General features: G+C 34.3%; 3 protein-coding genes across 6 annotated transcripts; 2 read left to right on the top strand and 1 right to left on the bottom strand.

Moving 5' to 3' along the window:
* Positions 1-281: 281 nt before the first annotated feature.
* LOC108203719 (phosphatidylinositol-3-phosphatase SAC1) lies at positions 282-15,009 on the top strand. Of its 3 annotated transcripts, XM_064093027.1 has the most exons (17): positions 342-597; positions 682-886; positions 1,756-1,921; positions 2,539-2,761; positions 3,408-3,484; positions 3,841-4,028; positions 4,163-4,260; positions 6,382-6,515; positions 6,604-6,738; positions 9,987-10,371; positions 10,547-10,668; positions 10,757-10,867; positions 11,147-11,335; positions 12,215-12,406; positions 13,440-13,551; positions 13,954-14,196; positions 14,872-15,009. In XM_064093027.1, exons 1-17 carry the CDS (start codon positions 484-486, stop codon positions 14,881-14,883), a joined length of 2,706 nt encoding a protein of 901 aa, XP_063949097.1. In that variant the 5' UTR covers positions 342-483; the 3' UTR covers positions 14,884-15,009. The 3 variants fall into 3 exon arrangements, with proteins under 3 accessions (XP_063949101.1, XP_063949097.1, XP_017228334.1); XM_064093031.1 differs by lacking the exon at positions 14,872-15,009 and having other exon boundaries at positions 282-597; positions 11,165-11,335; positions 13,954-14,352; XM_017372845.2 differs by lacking the exon at positions 14,872-15,009 and having other exon boundaries at positions 13,954-14,459.
* LOC108203722 (proteinase inhibitor PSI-1.2) lies at positions 14,642-15,165 on the top strand. Its single transcript, XM_017372849.2, has 2 exons — positions 14,642-14,797; positions 14,872-15,165. The coding sequence occupies exons 1-2, from the start codon at positions 14,755-14,757 to the stop codon at positions 15,054-15,056; spliced, it is 228 nt and encodes a 75-aa protein (XP_017228338.1). The 5' UTR covers positions 14,642-14,754; the 3' UTR covers positions 15,057-15,165.
* Positions 15,166-17,541: 2,376 nt separating this feature from the next.
* On the bottom strand, positions 17,542-18,822 carry LOC108214569 (protein PHOTOSYSTEM I ASSEMBLY 2, chloroplastic). 2 transcript variants are annotated; one of them, XM_017386640.2, is made up of 4 exons: positions 18,507-18,810; positions 17,933-17,992; positions 17,819-17,865; positions 17,542-17,719 (listed from the first exon to the last, which is right to left on the bottom strand). In XM_017386640.2, exons 1-4 carry the CDS (start codon positions 18,681-18,683, stop codon positions 17,632-17,634), a joined length of 372 nt encoding a protein of 123 aa, XP_017242129.1. In that variant the 5' UTR covers positions 18,684-18,810; the 3' UTR covers positions 17,542-17,631. The 2 variants fall into 2 exon arrangements, with proteins under 2 accessions (XP_017242129.1, XP_017242138.1); XM_017386649.2 differs by lacking the exon at positions 17,933-17,992 and having other exon boundaries at positions 18,507-18,822.
* Between the last annotated feature and the right edge of the window lie 909 nt (positions 18,823-19,731).

Here is a 19,731-nt window from a genome sequence, read left to right as displayed (position 1 = left end):
ACAAACTGTTGTAATCACATGCAACCATACTTGCAACAAAATGCAACCATATTTGCAACACCTGCGGGGTCAATTAACTGAAGTTGCATATGGTTAAATCTAGTTGCAGATCATATTTTTGCAAATATATTCTAAAAAATTAGTATTTTTGCAATTTTTGTCAAAAGATAGTAAAATCGCAAAAAAAAAAACTTAAAAAATAAAGTATTTTTGATAAATTCCCAATATAAAAAGTTGTCACATTTTCTTTTAAAGAGTGTCCGTTGCCCCCTGACGGAAATAATCCGCGAACACGTTCCCGGCATAGCGTCCTGTATATAACCTCCCCAACTCAATCCAATATCTCTCTCGATATTCAACCTCTCTCTCTCTCTTTCTCTCTCTTTCTCTCTCTCTTAAGTCTCAATACACACACTCCCTCTCTGCCCCCCTCTCTCTCACACACGCACGCACTGTACACACACCCACCTTTCCTTAATTCCAATGGCAAAATCCTCAAAATCAAGCTCAAAACCTCCGATCGTGCAATTAAACGATCTCGAATTCGACTCCAACTCCTACTCACTCGAGAAATTTACACTCTACGAAACTCGAGCGGTAACAATTAAACTCTACTCTCAACAGCTTCAATTACTGGCTGAAATTGTGCTTAGTTTCATATTAATTTTTGTGTCTTGGCAGAGATTTTATCTGATTGGAAGCGACCGGAAGAAGAGGTACTTCCGAGTGCTGAAAATCGATCGAATGGAAGCTTCGGAGTTGAATATAAGTGAAGATCCTGTCGTTTATTCGTCCAAGGAAATTAATAGTTTGCTTCAGCGTATTGATGAGGGAAATCGTGCTACCGGTGGATTAAGTGTTGTTGCCAAAGTTTATGGCATAGCTGGTATACAAGAATGAAATTTATGCGTAGATATAATACAATATTGTATGTTGCTATGTACTCCCAACGTTCCTAAATGTAGGTTGTTTGACTTTTTGCAAGCACTTTAAGCCGAAAACCTAGTTGAGATTAAAAGTTTTTGATACTTTTTTTTTGATGAAAATGTGCTAACAGAAAAGTTAAATGGCCTGAATATGGGATCATAAGGAGTAGTGTTGTGCGTTTTGTGTTCAAGTGCATATTATTTTGTTTTGAGTCTCTTTTACGGTTTTCATTTCAATCCTACATCATTTGTGTGATCCAAGACCAACTTAGCCTACAAACTCTACAACTAATGAATTTTGTAAATGTTTTTTCCTTTTCTTTCGTGAAACTAATATGTATGAATTAAAACTATATTTTATGTTTGAATTATGCAGTGAATCTTGTATGTGTATATAATAAATTTTACATGTATGTACATATTTAATACTTTCTGGGGTCTTGGTTAATTTGTAGGCTTAGATGGTCCCGCCTAAAGTAGGGTTATCTTAGATTATTGGTGAGATTCTTTTGTTTTAACATGTGAAATTAGAGTTCTCCTTCAATACAAATAATATGTACAAAATTGAAGGTGAGATAAATATGTAGAAAGAAAGAAGTGCAAATTCTATGTTTAGAAATGAGAAAGAGAATTCATCTCTACATTAATGGGCATGAGTTTTAGTTTGAGAATTTATTGACGCAGATGAGGGTGTGAAAATATGAATAGATGCCCATATAATAGTAGGACTTCTTAATTTCTGCCTTCTTGATTTTCTTCTAACTAAATGGAGTGTATGTATTGACTTCCTAAATATTTGGTGGTACCTCTGTTTGTTTCCTGTGCGTAGGTTGTATTAAATTCTTGGAACCTTATTATCTGATACTGGTCACTAAGCGTCGGCAAATTGGGTGCATATGTGGTCATGCAGTATACAGTATAGATGAAAGCCAAATTATATCTATTCCACACGTGTCTGTTCAAACTGAAGCAGCTTATTCAAAAACTGAGCTGAGGTAATCCAGATTTTAAATATTTTGATTAATAACTTTAATTTGCTAATTCAAAAAATAGTAAAACTTGGAGGGTTAAGTTATGTATGTGGATCATTATAGTATGACATATTCAAAAGTTAAAACAACCGTTTAGTGTATAAACTACAGGCCCTGATGTGCTAGCAGATCCACCTGAACACCACATTATAAATGTGCATCATCTGGGCTTTTAGTTAAATTTAGACATCCTTTTTTCTAGTAGCAAAAGTACAGTCGAAACAATTGAACTAAAGGCGTAATTGTTTGGCAGAAATATGGAGACCTGTGGATGCTATCAGTACCATCAGCCAAAATGGAGAACTTCTGTTTTCGTTTATTTTCTAGAAAACCAATGATTTTCCCACTAGCCACCACCTCAGGAGCATGTATAGCCACCCTTTGTGGGTTATAATCTTCTTCTCTCATGCATGACAAGTGTTCACTCCTGTTCTTAGTTCTCAACACCCTCTGAGGCTCTTATGATTCGAAATTCTGCCTGCAATATATGTCCTTCATATATCTTCTCCCTCAACCTCTTCACTGGTCATCATGTTAACTTGGATTCTGGTTCACTCTTATCATACTTGTTTTATTTGCAGGTACAAGAAGCTTTTATCCTGTGTAGACTTGACTAGAGATTTTTTCTATAGCTACACATACCCTATAATGCAAAGTTTGCAGAAGAATGTGATATCAATATCTGAAGAAAGGATGCCATATGAGAATATTTTTGTGTGGAATGCATTCTTAACTGAACCAATTCGATCAAGATGCAATAACACGATATGGACACTTGCTTTGGTCCATGGGAATTTTAAGCAGGTATTGACTTACCAGTTAGTATCCTTGGTTGATGTCTTTCTTCTTCACATATACACTGCTTATAGTAATTTTTGTTTAACCATATATGATGTATATGGCACTAGTTTTTCTTGGCCAATGTACGGGACGAATTAGGGAGTATAATTAAGATGGAGGTTGTATTTTAAATATATAATACTTTTATGGCAAGGCACCATGTAAGAACCTCAATGACTTGTCGATACAGTGATTACTGATAGGCAGGACGTACCAACATATGTTACTTAGAAGAGATCCCAGTTACTGGTCCTACTGGCAGGATGAGCCAACACACATGTGCTGGTTCTAGGGGAGGGGTTACGCACTGCATATAGTTACATCCGGTATAGATACTTCATATGGTACATACTAGATCAACAGATCTTATCTTTTTTTGAACCTCCTAATATTTACCAGCCTCGTGGTACAAGAGTGGTTGAAAAGGACATTAGAATTAAAAATTTAAACTGCTAATCTGTCATCATGCACAGTATAATATATTTTAATGTCAAGTCTTGAGCCCTATTACATAATGTATTTGTTCGGAAACATAAATGTGAATTATCACTAAATTGAATTCGGCATAGTTGATACTTCAGTTGGACAATTTGTTGTATGATTAATACAGACGAGGCTCTCAGTCTTTGGAAGAGACTTCAGTGTCACACTGGTCGCCAGACGCTCTCGACATTTTGCTGGGACACGGTATGCACTCCTTTGAAGTATTTAAGTGTGTTGTAGTTGATTTTGAGTACCAACAATATGATAAAATTTGTTAAACTGGAATTAGGAGGTCTTGTTAAGGTTATAAAATTTATACTTTGTTACTTGCAAAACGTTTGCACGAATCCTGGCACTGAGCTAAGTTACTTGACTCATATGTTAATGTAGCTTATTGCAAATATATAAGAAATTTAATGCAGTCTTCATTATATGTTGTTCATATGTACGTGCCAATACATTTACATCAAGCACCTAAGAATATATATATTCTCTATAATATGTTTTACCATAGCAAGTAGTTTATAGTTTGCTGCAATTATTCTCTATGGTGAATCCAGCTATTTGAAAAGAGGAGTAAACGATAGGGGGAGGGTTGCGAATGATGTTGAAACAGAACAAATTATCCTTGACGAAGAAGCCGGTTCATGCAAAGGAAAAATGAGTTCCGTTGTTCAGATGAGGGGTTCAATTCCCCTCTTTTGGTCGCAAGAAGCCTCCAGATTTAGTCCTAAGCCTGATATCATCTGTAAGAAACTATTTCAAAATTATGTTTTACTTTTGTTAAGTAGTTGCATACCCTGCATTGACTTGATTTGTGCTGGTAAACTTTGGCACTTTTTCTGACAAACTTTTTGATATGTGTGTGCTTTTTAACTTCAGTGCAAAGGTATGACCCTACATATGAGGCAACAAAGATGCATTTTGAGGATTTGGCAGAGCGATATGGCAACCCCATAATAGTCCTTAACCTTATTAAGGTTTATTTTACTTTTAATTTTTCCAATATGCCTTACTAGACATACACATTTTATTCAATATAAACAATTAACTATTGCATGAATTATTTCCTTCATTTGTACATTTATGAATATATGTTATTTATGTGTCTTTGTAGTAGTTATCCTTATCAAGCTCATAATTATCCGAATTTTATGCAAGAAAACAGGTTTTCAAGTTTGGATTATGCCTTGTGAGAATGGGCTAGGTGCAATTTTTAACTAAGTAATTTTCTGGTCAGGTTCTGGTCTACTTGAACTTGCAACCTAAATTAGCTGACCTGACGCCAACCCGATCCAGGACCTGAATTTTCCACGCCTACTAGTACACATACATATATGGTGTGTGTGTGTGTGTGTGTGTAGGGTCGCGCTCAAGAGAGAACCCATTCTTAAATAGAACTTTAGAACCACTAAGAGGAACATGACCCTATATATATACAAACTACAATGTTCTGCTATTGTTGTACCGTTAAGATCTGCCGTTAAAATAATCTAGCAATTAATAGACATGATTAAAGGACTGTGTATAATTTTAAAAACTAATCTATACATACAATATTATACCTATACGTATTAAAATATGACGTATTTTTTGGGAAGCATATCGCGTACTTCATTCTCCAGCATAATCGTTACAAACACTATAAGATATATCATCTAAACAGCAACCGCAGAGTAGTTTGTAGGATTTATTTTTGGGATAGCAGGGCTTCAGTTATTGCAAGACTGTGAACATGTGTTCTGATTTTTAATTCATAATTACTCTTATAATTTACAATATTCTTGTCCTGCATTTCTACTAAACAACAATTGCAAAACATTGTAGTTTGTAGAATATATTCTTGGGATATCAGGGCTTCAGTTGCTGCAAGATCATCGACATGAGTTTTGGTTTTTAATTCAAAACTATTGTTATAATTTGCACTATTCTTGTCCTGCATTTCTAGTAATGTAATATTAATAATCTGCCCCGCATATTTTGTAATATATCTACGTGTTATTTTATCCTGCACATTTATGATAAATCTAAGTGTTGTGTCAGTAAATTATATGCTTGTGAAAGAATAAATTGAAGATCAGTGCAGGATAAATTAATTAACTACTTTCCTAAAAAACTGAAAAGATCGTAACTGCTGCATACTCATGCACATCTTTGTCGGATATGGAAAGAAGTTATACTCTATTAAAATAAAAAAAAATATTAAATTTAAAGTGCTCAACAAATTAGAGGCGTTGGATTAGGATAGAATGAAGGGCGGTGATCTAGTCTTTTTGGTCTCCATATTATATGGTCTCCATTGAACTTTCTTATATGAGTCACACTCTATGCAGAACCGCCTTATATAGAGTCTAGCAGAGCACACCTATATATACATAAAACTCATGTATCAATCTCATTTTTCATCAAATATATAATTAGTAAATCAAAAAATAAAGTTTTATCATTTTTCCTCCTAAAAAATTATTAGAAATTAATGATAACCGGTTCTACAGCAGAATCATATTCATCCAAAGTGGTTTTAAAGTAGAACCAAATTTAAAAGTCAATTTTTTTTTTTTTTTTTAATTTTTTTTTTGCCACGAAAGTCAATTTTTTTAGTTAGACTGTATGTGTTAAATTGTCTGTGTATGTTATGTATGATTAATGTTCTACATTAGAATCAAAATTTATGCATAAGTATAGCTAATTTTAAAATTATTAATGTGATTTTAAAGTAGAACCAAATGGTATTCCACGGGACTCTATATAAGATGGTTCTCTATGGAACAGTGGGCCTATATAAATATATGATTATTGAAAAGACTGATGTGCTTTGCAGCCTTAATGTTTAGTTGTTAATTTGTTATAGCCATAGGTACATAGCGCAAAGTCTCTCTTAATACATGTATAGAAAAGCATTATACAATTTGTTGTGTTGGTACAGTAAAATGACTCTTTATAATTCTACAATTAATGTGAGTGGTCTATATATGTGGTCGTTTTGGACTTTCTTAGATGTGTTATTTCCTGATTCAGTGTGCTTGAGTTCTCATGCCTATGCTCTAAATTTGTGTACATTGGCTGCTGCCTTTTACTGATGTATACAGTTTGTATCATAGACCGTCGAGAAACGGCCCCGAGAAATGATGCTGAGGCGTGAGTTTACCACTGCAGTTGGATATCTAAACCAGATTCTTCCAGAAGAAAAGCAGCTGAAATTTATTCATTGGGACTTTAACAAGTTTGCCAAGAGGTATTAATTTACACGTGGTTATGTGCCTCATTCAGTAGAATTTCTTTTTCCTTGTTTACTAACAATTATCATTTCTGCCAATTTCAAGCAAATCTGCCAATGTGTTGGCTGTTCTAGGTGGCGTGGCAAGTGAAGCACTTGACTTGACTGGGTTCTACTATAGTGGAAAGCCGTCAGCTATCAAAAGAAAATCCAGCCAGATCAGTCGTACCAGTATTACAAGGTATGATGCTCGTTCTAAGTAATTACCAAAAGCCAGGGAGTCTGGATTTCCTGAATTGACTCGTGTTGCTTATTCACTTGTAAATTTAATAAATTTGTGTTCACTTTTGGTTGAAGTGTTTGAATAATAGGATTTAAGAAAAAGTTAGATTAGTGTGGGGGGAATAAGGAGTTGCCTGATATATATAATTATGGTATTTAGTGCTTTCAGTTAGTTAATAAGTATGCCAAGGTATTTCCCATATGTGCGAAATAACATTTTTGCATGTAGATTTTGTTTGATAAAAGTTTTTTTTTAAATCATTAAACAATTGAGGTAGGAGAGTGTGCAACTTGGATTAAGCAGGGATCTCCGTAGGAGTTGAGATGGAAATTTCTAATTTTTTCTAAATTTTTAGTTTTTATTCTAAAAATGGGTAAGGCTGTAAGAAATGGTGCTTTCTGATCTTGACTCTAGTTGCAAACTCGAGTTGGTACTACTCAATTTGAGAGTTGTCATGCTACTAGGTTATTATTCAGAGCCTTAGATCATTGGTTATGGATACGGGGGACAGATCTGCTTATAGGTTTCTGATTGATACATGAAGAGTGTTTGTATGTTGAATTATTGACGCAGGATCAATTTGAGCATGTGGGTCTATTATGTATGGAAGTGTCTATTTGGAAGATTAATTTTGTTGTGATAGGAGAATAATGTTGTTAGAAGCTTTTTAACTAAAACAGACAGCAGTTGATGCAAATTAGAAAATAAGAAGGGATTATAGAATCAAACAATTAGAAGATAGCCTTTAGTGGATTAAACGTAGAAAATCCACTACCCCTCAGTAACCAATGTAATCCAGTTCAATAAACCCTGAAACCAAAATATCTCCTTACGTATGAGAAGATTACGTCTATCCACTCCACTATCATAATTAAATGAGAAGAAACCTATCACTCGACTACCAAATCCAATGTGTAGATTACATTATAAATTACTTTGCAAAAAAAAAAATAATAATAATAATAAATTACCACTAACTTTGTTCCTCAATAGTGGGGCCGTTTGGCTAAGGTTAAAGAAGTTACTTATTGCTTAAATTAAAGAAGTGGATTATAAGTGATCAACAGGTTAGGATATATAAGTGATAAGCAGGTTATGATTTATAAGTTATTAAAGTGTTTAGATAATGTGACTTATAAGTTATTTAAGTGTTCAGATAATTTTACATATAATGTTTGGCCATTTAAAGAAGTAGAGTGTTGCTAGAAAAGAAGTAGAAGTTGCACAAAAAATAGCTGGCTTTCTTAACGTGCTACTTCTCTCTCCGAAGCTTCTTAGAAGAGCTTCTACTTTACACAAACATGTCAAGAAAAGCAGAAGCCTGCTTTTTATCAAAAGTTCGGGTTCCTTCTGTGTAAACATGCACAATAACATAAACTTAGTACAGTTTTTTTTTTCCAACTTTTTGCTTCATTTCAGTAGCTCCTCTCGTGACCTTAGGTTGCCGTCTATCGTGAATTCATGAAAGCTACTTTTTATTAGTGTAATAGCCTAATGATCATAAGTTGGAATTTTTGGAATTTACAGCTAGCCTAATGTTCAGAAGTCATGATCTTAAATATAGAATAGATATCTGAGAGAAATCAACAGCTGCTGGACCCTAGGCAGTTAGCTGATTCTTTTAGTTCTGGTCTAATCATCAGTTAACCTAGAAACTAAAAACGAATCCTGCTGTGACATTTTATTTATTATAATCTGTCCAAAACAAAATTTGTTCCTCTTTATTTACCTTCTACTGCATACCCTTATTAATCAAGATATATAGATGTGCGAAACCCAGACCAGGAAGTACTCAAGGATAGAGGTAGCAAACCGACATTTTTAATTGCTCGTACAATGTGGTGCCAGACTATTTAACTATGTTACTCAAGAGTAAAGAGGCATAGAGACATGGAGATGCTCCTAGGTTAGTGACACTTGGTGATGTAAGAGTCACTGAGCTGAATTAGCCAACACCCTACAAGGGAGGGTTGGGATAAAAAAATTGATATAAATGTTTTATGTTGTTGTCAACAGTCAATTTATGTACCAAATCTGACCACTGTAATTGCTTGCCTATTCAGTTTTGGCTTTGTTCGTAAGAATGCTGGATGAGTTAATTCTTTTTGGGCCGGGGATCTATATTCTGGAATTGTCCTCAATATTTGACTCTAACTCTATTCATTGAATTATAGTATATTGAACCTGTTCATGGCCACTGCAGCCATGAGTGTGTATGTGGGGGGAAGGGCGGGGGCGGGGGGGGGGGGGGGGGGGGGGGGGTTGCTGGTCCTCCGAGAATGAAATCTCTTGCCATTAAACATTGGAGAGTGCTGGGGAAAACGTTGTGCTATACGACCTTTCCCTCTTGGCATAAGGTGCTTAGGCGTGTGTATTTTGGCACTAATTTCCGTATCAGATGTGATGTAAATCTTTAACGTTGATGTCAACAGTCAATTTATGTACCAAATCTGACCGCTGTAATTGCTTGCATATTCAGTTTTGGCTTTCTTCATAAGAATGCTGGATGAGTTATTTGGTTTTAGACCGATGATCAATATTCTGGAATTGTCCTCAATATTTCACTCTAACTCTATTTAGTGAATTATATTATATTGAACCTGTTCCATGGGCACTGCAGCCATGTGTGTGTGTGTGGGTGGGTGGGGGTGTTGCTGGTCCTCCGAGAATGAAATCTCTTGCCCTTAAACATTGGAGAGCGCTGGGGACAACGTTGTGCTATACGACTTTCCCTCTTGGCATAAGGTGCTTAGGTATGGGTATTTTGGCAATAATTGCTGGATCATATGTGATAACTATAAAACATAAAGCCTGGAGCTATATGAGTCAGATTACGTAGACATTCTATGAGCAAATTATATTGAGAATAATTGTAGGAGCACCGATGAAGAAATAAAGTTCAATAAACGTTCGCTGAAAGAATGTCTGAGTTTAGGATCATTAGTACATTCTGCTACGTAATAATACCTCTGTCTTTCAGATGTTAATGACATTAGTACATTGTGCCACATAATATTTACCATTGTATTTCTAGGCAGTAAATGTAGTGCACGTTCATACTGCAAATATGTGAATATCAGTTATATAGAGACTTGTAGCCCTGAATGAAACTGTGCTTGGTTTATACCAAGTTGCCAAACTGCGAAAATAATGATATATTTTTTCATCTGTTTTAAGCTTTTATTGCTGTAATTTTTATTTGTTAGGGATGCTTCTCTTAGAGATCTGCGAGCTAATTCTGGGGATCTTGCAAGAATTGGGAGTAATATTGATACTCTAAATTCAGCTTTAATGCAAAACAGAGATTGCACAGGACCTCAACATTCTTCAAATAATAACTATGGTAATGCCGCACCAAGGTTTCAGAGTGGAGTTTTGCGCACCAATTGTATCGATTGCTTGGATCGTACGAATGTTGCTCAATATGCTTATGGTCTAGCAGCTTTAGGCCGTCAACTACATGCAATGAGTTTGACGGATGAGCCTAAAGTGGACGCTGATAGTAGCATTGCCGCAGCTTTGATGGAAATGTACCAAAGTATGGGGGATGCTCTGGCCCAACAATATGCTGGTTCGGCAGCTCAGAATACTGTAGGTCTCCTAGAACATTGTGTGGCAGTATATATAAATACTCGTTTGAAATTATTGCTAATTTACTTAATTCTATCATACACAGTGATCCAAAATGAAGAGACCATCCCTTTTTTAACAGATCATTATTCATAAACCTTGGAAATTACCTTATTGATCAATTTATGCTCTACAGGTGTTTCCCGAGAGACAGGGAAAGTGGAAAGCAACGACGCAATCTAAGGAATTGCTAAAATCTATCCAGCGATATTACAGCAATACTTATACTGATGGTGAAAAACAAGATGCTATAAATTTGTAATGATCCACATTATTCATCCTGTAGTAACTTCATATATTCGAAGATCTGGCAATAGATTTGAGTATGGTTTTGTTGTTTTTTTAGATTTTTGGGCTATTTTAAACCACAAGATAGTAGACCAACTATATGGGATCTGGACTCTGATTATTACCTTCATGTTACTGGCATTGAAGATAATTTCACCCCTGAGAAGAGGTAAAATGTGGTGATTATATAATTTATTATGTCATTACCTTTCAAATATCTTGATTAGGGAGTTGGTCCTTTAATTGGACTTTAAGCCTTTCAATAGGTATCAGCTTTGCATAGGTGATGCTAATATTTCCTTTTAGGTTACTTTCGAATGTTGGTAGTAGTCATTGCAAATGTAAATAGCATTACTCACATTGCATACAATGTGCAGACAGACCCAAGCCTATGTTGTTGAGAATACAGATGTTTATGATTTACCTGTTACATCAAATTATTATTCAGGTCTCATTCAAATTCTAGGTCTGTTGCGGTCCTTTCCCCTGTTCCTGCTTGGAGAGAGGACTTCTCTCGGATAAAGTTAACATCATTCGACAAATTGTTACAACAAACATGCAGCTCTATTAAAAATGTGAGGCTTTGGGCCGAACCTGCTCAAAGAACTGGAAATTCTGGAATGGCACCTGATGCAGCGTAATTTTCTTCTTTATCTGCATTTGTAATCTTATTCTTTTTAGAGTTCTGCAATGCTTTGCTTCAGTTTTAGAGAAGATTTGCATGAATAAACTCACGTGGGATGCATTGTCGATTTATGTTTCTTATGTTTAAGGCGGTATTCACTTGATAGTAGTTATCCAATTGTCTAAGTTGATTTTTTTTTCTTGCACGTCTTATAAAGCTATTAAAATTATGTATTTTGATGTGTTACCTACATTTTCTTGCTTTTGATTATTATATTTGAGACGAGGAACCTATATATTTTTGTTGTCCTCTTATATTCTAATATTATTTTATTGTTACTTTCAACTTGGTTGGAAGTACTTGGAAATTGGTACAATAAATCGTTTTTGTTGGGCATTTTTTTGTCTTGCCTTAAAGAGTGCTAGTTTGACCAATTTGGAATTAATGGCGTGTGGATTGATTGTGAAGTTGGCGTTGGATGAGGTGAATCTCTGTGACCTGGTCTCTAAGATAATAATGCATGTCTGACAGTAGTAAATTGATGGCAAACTTCCAATGAATCACATGAACTTATTACTGGTCCGAAGACCTTATAGCTCATTACCTGGAGCTTTTGTAGTTATGTGCTCTGAATGTTACATTTCCTGTTGATTTTATATTTTCTTTTTGCATGTTATTATGTTAGGTGATCAATTGGTAGCTAAATTAAACTACCTCAGAATAAGCTGTTACCATAAATTGATCATTTATTTTTACATACCAATTTAAAATATGCATGTATAATGTACCTCTTTGATTGAGGTTTATGTGTTTTATTGGGTCTTTCAGTTGCATTGGTATCTAACAAATGTCTCTTTGATTTTTCGAAAATACTTTCTGTATATCTTGCAGAGAAATTCAGCTTAAAACCCCAAACTGGCTTTTTGGTCAAAGAAAGTTGGACAAGAGTAGCTCACCGCGCAAAGTGGTGTCTAATGAATGTGCTGACGAAGAGTCTAAGATTGAAAGTAGAGTTGAGTACTTACTTGACATTGACTGGCCTTCTTATATTGGTAACACTAATGAAGAGGAGGTGTCCCAAAGGTAAGTTGCATTGATTGTGAGGATTTTAGTTTTGTTTTCTTTTATCTCTGGATGATAAAAAGATGACCAAGGATCTAAAAAGAACAACAAACTCTTTTTTTTTGGGGGGGGGGGCATTTTTTGTCGATGTACTTACAAATTTATAGTGTCTTACTGCTTAGCTCTGAGATGTTTCATTGCTTTATAAGCCTCATGCTTTTAAAGTTATCTATGTTAATTATTTAGTAGGTAGTAGAGTGAATAGGTGCCCTTTATATAGTGCTGTATGTTTCTTAGTCCTGTACAGTGCGCGCCACTCTATTTTCTTAAAATCGAGATCTTTTCACCTCTAATAGTTAGTTTCTCTTGTATATTTAATCTGTGCACAACTTTTCTTCTACGAACCGATTGGCCTCTACCTGCTTTAGATAAGTGTCTGGACAAAGGTTGTTGCGGTACAGTTGAGAAATCATTCGATACATCATGATGCAATGTCACCTAATATCACTTTCATGAAGGAAAGTTAAAAACTATCAATCAGCTAACTATGGTTTAGACCAAGTTGGACAGCTTTTGTTCACCCAAGGCACTCTTAGTGAAAGTAGATGAAATAGTAGGCTTGAGGAGATCCAATGCCCTTCCGTAATACTGGATTAATTAACCACTGGAACGATGCCATGCAATGTTTCAAGATATTTTATACTAATAAATTTTTTGTAAGCTCACAATACTTATAGCTCCATCGATCTAAATTTATACAAACTTATTTAACTTTCAACTGAAGGTTGTAAGAACTGTATATTGACTTGCAAAGGTCAGAAGTTTTCACTTGATTTGTGATAGGAGGAGTTGATAGAATTTCATTCTTGAGTTCATAAAAACCTAGCGGTACAGATTACATTCCTTTTTATGTTGTCGCTAACTCTTAATCTCATGCTAAACAAAAAAAAAATTGCTATATTAAATTTGTTTGCAAATGCACAGGCTTATATACGTGGAAACAGTGTGGTAATATACGACTAGTACTTATGTTGGCACCTCTCCTTCGATGCAGATATCTTTCCATGACTTCGGTAGATGAAGCTAATGGATGGTATGGTGGTACTTTAATTGGTGATCAAGATGAAAACAGTGAGATTTACAAGCATTATGCTGAACTTTGTCAGGTAATACTCCTGTTTGAGTTTTACATCGTAAAACATAATGATTTAATAAAAAGTTGTATAAAAGTTATGTTAGATGCACATTTTAAGTTTGTTTGTTTGCATGCATATATAAATTTGCCTCTGGATAGACGTTGGAAATGGTAAGATAGCTAGTTGTGTAAAGGTAAACCCAGTCGCCTTGTGATGAAGCTATGTGGCATACCAGAATATTAAAATTTGAACGAATTTATGGCTCTAGATTTATGGTTGACTTGGTTAATCATAGTAGTCTTACAGTGATGTCACTACTCAATGTTCATACTTGGTGCAATTGGCAACAATTTGTTCTTTGATTTATAATTCACACTTGTTCTTTAGAATTCTTCACATACAAGTTTCATTGAACTAAATCATTTGTATCAGGGTCCTGCAATGGAACCATTCCAGCTTGATACTGAGACAGAGAAGCTCTATGCCGATTTTCTTCAAGCCGGCACATTTGATGGGTCCAATGATGCATCTGTTGAAAAAGAAATGGAAGAAGCTCTAAAGGAATTCAATAGAATTAGTGCAGATCTTGGGATCATCCCTAGCTCGTGTAAAGCTTCATATGGGGACCCATGTCAATTGACGAGATGGATAATTGGAGAGGAAAAGATTCAGAAGGTTTGATGAGCATTCTCTTCGGGCTTCAATCGTTATGCCACTTTGTGAATACCATTATACTGTATAATTTGGTTGATGGATTGGATTGGTAAAATGTATAATTAGGGGTGAATTATTAGTTGGAAGTACATAATCGATATAATGGGTTTTCATCCAGTGAGTGTTTTAAGTGTCTAAAACTCCTATGCTTTGTCTTAATTGGCTGTCCATGTTACATCAATGGAGTTTTAGACACCATGAAAAAATTCTTACATTTTCATTCATATTTCCCCATCATTTTGTTAAGATAATATTTAACCAATATACACTAAATCTGAATTTAGTCTGATATTGTGGAGAACGATTTGAGAAGTCATATTGGCTGTCTGGATGCATAATAATATAAAAAGGTTCAAGCATAATTTCAATCCACTCATCTTTGTAGGATAAGAATCGAAGTCAACGAAAATGTTGTTGACTTAAAAATCAGAATCTTTCTCCAATTCACACATGGTATATAACTGAAGTGCTGTTCCTTCTCTAGTTCTCTGTATACAACTGAACTAAAGAAATACAAGCATGAGTTCAAGAGGGATATTTTTCCTTGTCCTCCTAGCGTCGGGTGAAATCTTGTGCTCATGTTTCCTGATATGTAACGTCTCAAAATTCTAATAAATTGGTTTTTTCCTTGTTCAGGCATGCTGCTAGAAGCTGGTGGAGTTGCAAAAGCTTGTTACTTGTACTGCTTGCAAGTCGATTACATGACTTGTCCGTCTTCGGGTGAGGAGAAGCTCGAGCCAAAGTGCAACTGCTGCTTGGCACCGAAAGGGTGCACTCTTCACCTGTCTGGTGGGTCTTCAATGCTCTGTTCCAAGACTTGAAAGCTATTCATATGTATTATGTTTGTGTCTGTGTTTTGTATGAATAAACTTGTGATACATCTTAACTGATGAATATATAATTGTTGGTCAGTGCCAAGGGTTTCACAAATTCTCACTTTGTATACCAGAGTGATTGTGTAGTCTAAACTGGTGTTCATATTCCCTGGCATTTTAATCTATATATTATAGATGTATATAAAGGAGGCTCCCAGGAAGATGACATCCATGCTTCAGAGTCCTTTCATTTAAACTCTCTCATTTTCTGGATTTTTACATTTCAATAATTGAATCTTTCCTTTTAAAACTGAGAAATGTAAAGGGCAAATGACACTTATTACATTTCCAGCAATTAGCCAACACATATATTGAGTCATTTTGACCTCCTCCAGGCGGTTTAAAGTGAACTCGGACATAGTTCTAATTGTTTGGTGCGTTTACAACTGCTTGTGCAACAGCTGCTTTTGCAGCTTCTTGAAATTTAGAACTCTTTCCGGTGCCATTTCCACACACTGCCACATCTTCAGATCCTTTGTATTCATTCAAAAATGTAAAATTCTCAGCCCTCGTAAAGCAGCCGTCAAGGTAAATTCGACCTCCGTTGTAAAGAGAACACTGAGGAAGTAGAGTTTGCGCTTCAGTATAGCACAAAACACAGTCAAGTAAAGAAAGATCACCATAACATTGAGCAAGTACAAATTTAGCATCCACCCCTCTACTAGTAATCATTAGTATCATGTAATAAAATGTAATTTAAACAATTGAGTTGTTTTATTTGATTTTATGTATGTGAATTGTGATATTATTATTGGTCCATCTCATCGACCTTTGCAACTAGTTGTATTAAATATTTTTTTCTAAAAGTTACATTTATGATCTCAGATATGGTTGTTCGTAGTTGGCTAGTTGTAGATATGATTGTATATGCATAATCGTGTTTTTGTAAAAAAAATTTGAAAACGTATTTTTGTAATTTTTGTTAGGAAAAAAAACTTCCTAGACTTGAATATTTATGAAAAAAATCCCTAATGTTTTTAAATAATTAAAAGCTAAATTAAATTAAAATAATGAAATACATGATTTTCTTTATCGCGCGAAGCACGTTATCCCCTAATCTACTTCTATATATTAAATGGCAACCAAGGGCAAAAAGAGCAAAGAAATTGGTGGTGAAATGTCCACTATACCCTTTTATTACATGTAATTACAAAATTACCCGATGATTCATTTATTACATTTAAAATATTAAAGATCAATAATTAATGTATTGATATAATAATTATCCATTCTAATCACACTTATCACTTATGACCATTCATTGCAAGAAAATTAAAATATTAAATGCCGATGCACAAAATAAATTTATGTGAATTGAATTTAATCTCATGTAAATTCAACAATCATAATATTGAACAAAGATGTCCCTATTCTCATTTTATTTAAAAAAATTATAAGTTTTTTTACATGTGCGGATATTTCGAATTGTTTTCAATTATAATTTTTTTTGCGTATGCGGATACCTCAAATTAAAGATCTCACTTTTTTTTAACATGATTTCCAACTTTCGATTTTTTGATGTATAATCCAAGTTGTCCCGATTTTGCCTTGAGTTATGTCGAGTTTCATTGGAGTTCGGCTCAAAAGCGAGTTATATCCGACTAATATATTTAACTTGAAGTGCAGGTTCTCGATCGAGTTACGCGTCAAGTCGGTCAAATTTAAGAATATATTTTGAAAATTGACTATTAAACAAATAATCACATATAAATTGTTAAAAAAAAATCAATCTGGTTAAATATAAATAAATTTCTATGATAATTTAAAAATAGAGAAGTAGATAATCTATTGATCGACTGATCAAATACAATGATTTACCAAAGAAAGAACAGGATTGAAAGAGAGAGGGAGGGAGAGAGGGAGGGACGAAGAGATAACAAGTATTATGTGTATCTCTACTACATGTCTGACTCACATAAATATGATTTTATACATGCATGTCTCTTGGTGTTCCATCTTATCTCTTTTCGATGATCGTAGCACATGAACATATTAATTCAATTTTAACTATCTTACCATTTCATGAGTTATTTATACAATTCACGCGAATCGTTCCTGTAATATTTTACCATTTATAGACATATTTGAATATGTTTTGATTGAATGACACACTGATAAGTAGTTTTGTAAACACCTTTCGCATGTGAAATTTATTGTGTCAATCCCACTTATATGAAATTTTTTTTGATTTGCAGAATCAGTTGTCATTGATATTATCAGTTTATTTTAAAAGGAAAATAATATTTAAAAATTAATGAAATTAATATACTCTAAAAAATTCAAATTAAACTATTATTAAAAATAAGTAATATAAGATATAATTTATAATTAATAGGCCGTGCCTCGCACGGTCTTTTACGCTAGTTGTTTTCATAAATTGTGACAGCCAGCCACCACCGTTTTTGAACCTAATTATGATTTTGGACAGGTAAATAACAAGAAAATCTATTATGAGAATTTACACAAAGTTTATAATCATCTCAACTTGATCTTTGGTAGTATCTTACAGAAGAAAATTCAATCATCTTTCGCCTCTTTGTTCTGGTGTCAATCCTCCTTTTCCGCAACTGGGGCAGCCCTTTAATCCGAATCCTTGGCATTCATAGCACCTATGTATTAGAACAAACAAAACCCATGTCATTTAGATGCTCAATGCCTCAATGCACTTATATCTCTTGTATCAAAAGAATTGCAGTAGAAGAACTTACTTCCAGCGCTCGAAGATGTTACCATTCTTCTTATTTCTTCCTGTCCCCTGTATAATACATAGATTTCTGTAATAATACAGCAAAACATGATAAAACATCAAGTACATGCAATACCTTGCATCCCGGGCACTCTATGCCTCCCTTTCCTTTACAAGTTGAACACCCTTTACTTATCTGCACGAATGTTGAATTTCTTTTTAACTATAATTGCTCTATTCAGATATTCAACTTATCGATCTTATATTGCATCTGTTTGTTCGTGGAATCAGAAGCTCCTTTTGGCTTCTGTTTTTCTTGAACCGTTTGTGTAAATAAGTAGAAGCACTTTTAAGAGCTGAGAATGCTAGCTTCAATTTCTACTTATTTTCCAAACACTTTGTTAACTTACTGTATTTACTTCTAACTTCTAATCTCATTTATTTACTTTAAGCAAGAAGTCACCTTTTTTAGACTTGACCAAATGGCCCCTTAATTTCTAACATGACGGTGACATGATATTACGATATATAATCATCAGACACTATAAAATTATTATGAAACATTGTAAATAAATAGTCGCATACATTATCATTTAAAGCTAACTACAGAGCTAACTACAGACCAAGCGTATCCAGTATATCTGATGGAAACGAGGTCTTGATTTATTTCTACGTAGATATTAGGAGCCATAATTAATTTAATGACTTACTGAAGCAAATCCACCAGATTTTGCAGCTGAAACTGTGACTGATCTCTTCCTCCCAGCTCCTTGTTCATCAAGTCCACAGCTAGTAGTCATAATATTTAACAGGTGATGCTTAGAATCATGATCTGGTGGTGCAGGAAATGGCACCATTGAGCTCCAACACACACAAAGCTTTGCCATATCTCCCTTTAGTCAAGAAACTTTTTAATTCTCAGTTGTATATGAATGATTTTCAAATATCAAAGAAACTGGATAATTTGTAGCTTTTACATGTTCTGGATAATGAGCTTATAATTCACACCACACGAAAATATCATCAACAAACACACGTACACCATGACCATGGTCCACACTCCACACACCAGACCTTTTAAAATAATAACATTATTATATATAGTCTAAGGAAAAAAAATATTACTTATTATTTGTCGATGGTTATAATTTACGCAATTGATCCCTATTTCAGTGAAAAACATATCATTCTAATACAAAAATAATTTTTATTAATTATTAATTTATTGAGCCTTAGTTATATATTTTTAATGTATTTTACTTCGTTCCAATTTAATTAATGTTCTTATTTCAGTAAAATTACATAACCTATTTCACTTTTCTGCCACGAAGTTAACCTGATTATAACCATCAAATTACATATGTTAAATGATTAAATTAAATTAAATTAATTAAAAAAAAAAGAGAGAGAGAGAAGAAGAAGAAGAAGAAAAGAGCAAGGATGAAAAATTAGGGTTTGTAGTTTTGAGAGTCGACTTCCAAGATTCTAGCTGCCAATTCTCCGCTCTTCATCCTTCATCCCCTCTCCTAATTAATCATTTTCGATCTTTCATCTTCTCTTATATTTATCAGTTTTATCAATAAAACCAAGATCTAATCCTTTTGGGTGAGTTCTTGTTGAGTGCCTTGTCATCAAGGTTGTGCCCATCTTTTTGGGATGTTTGTGTTTGTTTTGATGTTTCTGTGTGTCTTGTTATGGGTTTCGGTAACGTTTTCAAGAAGGTGTTACATGATATTTTGGGTGATCCGAATGGCTTGTATCAAATATGGCACGGTGGTAAATATCGCAAGAGCTCACCTTTTACGACAAAATATTGTTCATGTTTTGGGGTCATTTTTTGATCCAATATCAGTGGATGCAACTGATAATTCTGAACATTGGGCTACAGATGCTGCTGCTTATGTGAAGGTCGATTGTGATGCAACTATGTTCACA

Source organism: Daucus carota, chromosome 1 (genome assembly GCF_001625215.2).
Source record: "Daucus carota subsp. sativus chromosome 1, DH1 v3.0, whole genome shotgun sequence".
NCBI classification, from domain to species: Eukaryota; Viridiplantae; Streptophyta; class Magnoliopsida; order Apiales; family Apiaceae; genus Daucus; species Daucus carota.
This window is presented reverse-complemented; position numbering and strand designations above follow the sequence as displayed.

Coding starts and splice junctions, on each gene's coding strand:
- LOC108203719 (XM_064093027.1), top strand. CDS start 484: ATGGCAAAATCCTCAAAATCAAGCTCAAAACCTCCGATCGTGCAATTA. Junction 6,739..9,986: donor AGTCGTACCAGTATTACAAG/GTATGATGCTCG, acceptor TTTATTTGTTAG/GGATGCTTCTCTTAGAGATC. Junction 10,868..11,146: donor AATTTCACCCCTGAGAAGAG/GTAAAATGTGGT, acceptor ATTATTATTCAG/GTCTCATTCAAATTCTAGGT.
- LOC108214569 (XM_017386640.2), bottom strand. CDS start 18,683: ATGGCAAAGCTTTGTGTGTGTTGGAGCTCAATGGTGCCATTTCCTGCA. Junction 17,993..18,506: donor AATCTGGTGGATTTGCTTCA/GTAAGTCATTAA, acceptor ACATTCGTGCAG/ATAAGTAAAGGGTGTTCAAC. Junction 17,720..17,818: donor AACATCTTCGAGCGCTGGAA/GTAAGTTCTTCT, acceptor TCTAATACATAG/GTGCTATGAATGCCAAGGAT.
- LOC108203722 (XM_017372849.2), top strand. CDS start 14,755: ATGAGTTCAAGAGGGATATTTTTCCTTGTCCTCCTAGCGTCGG. Junction 14,798..14,871: donor CCTTGTCCTCCTAGCGTCGG/GTGAAATCTTGT, acceptor TTCCTTGTTCAG/GCATGCTGCTAGAAGCTGGT.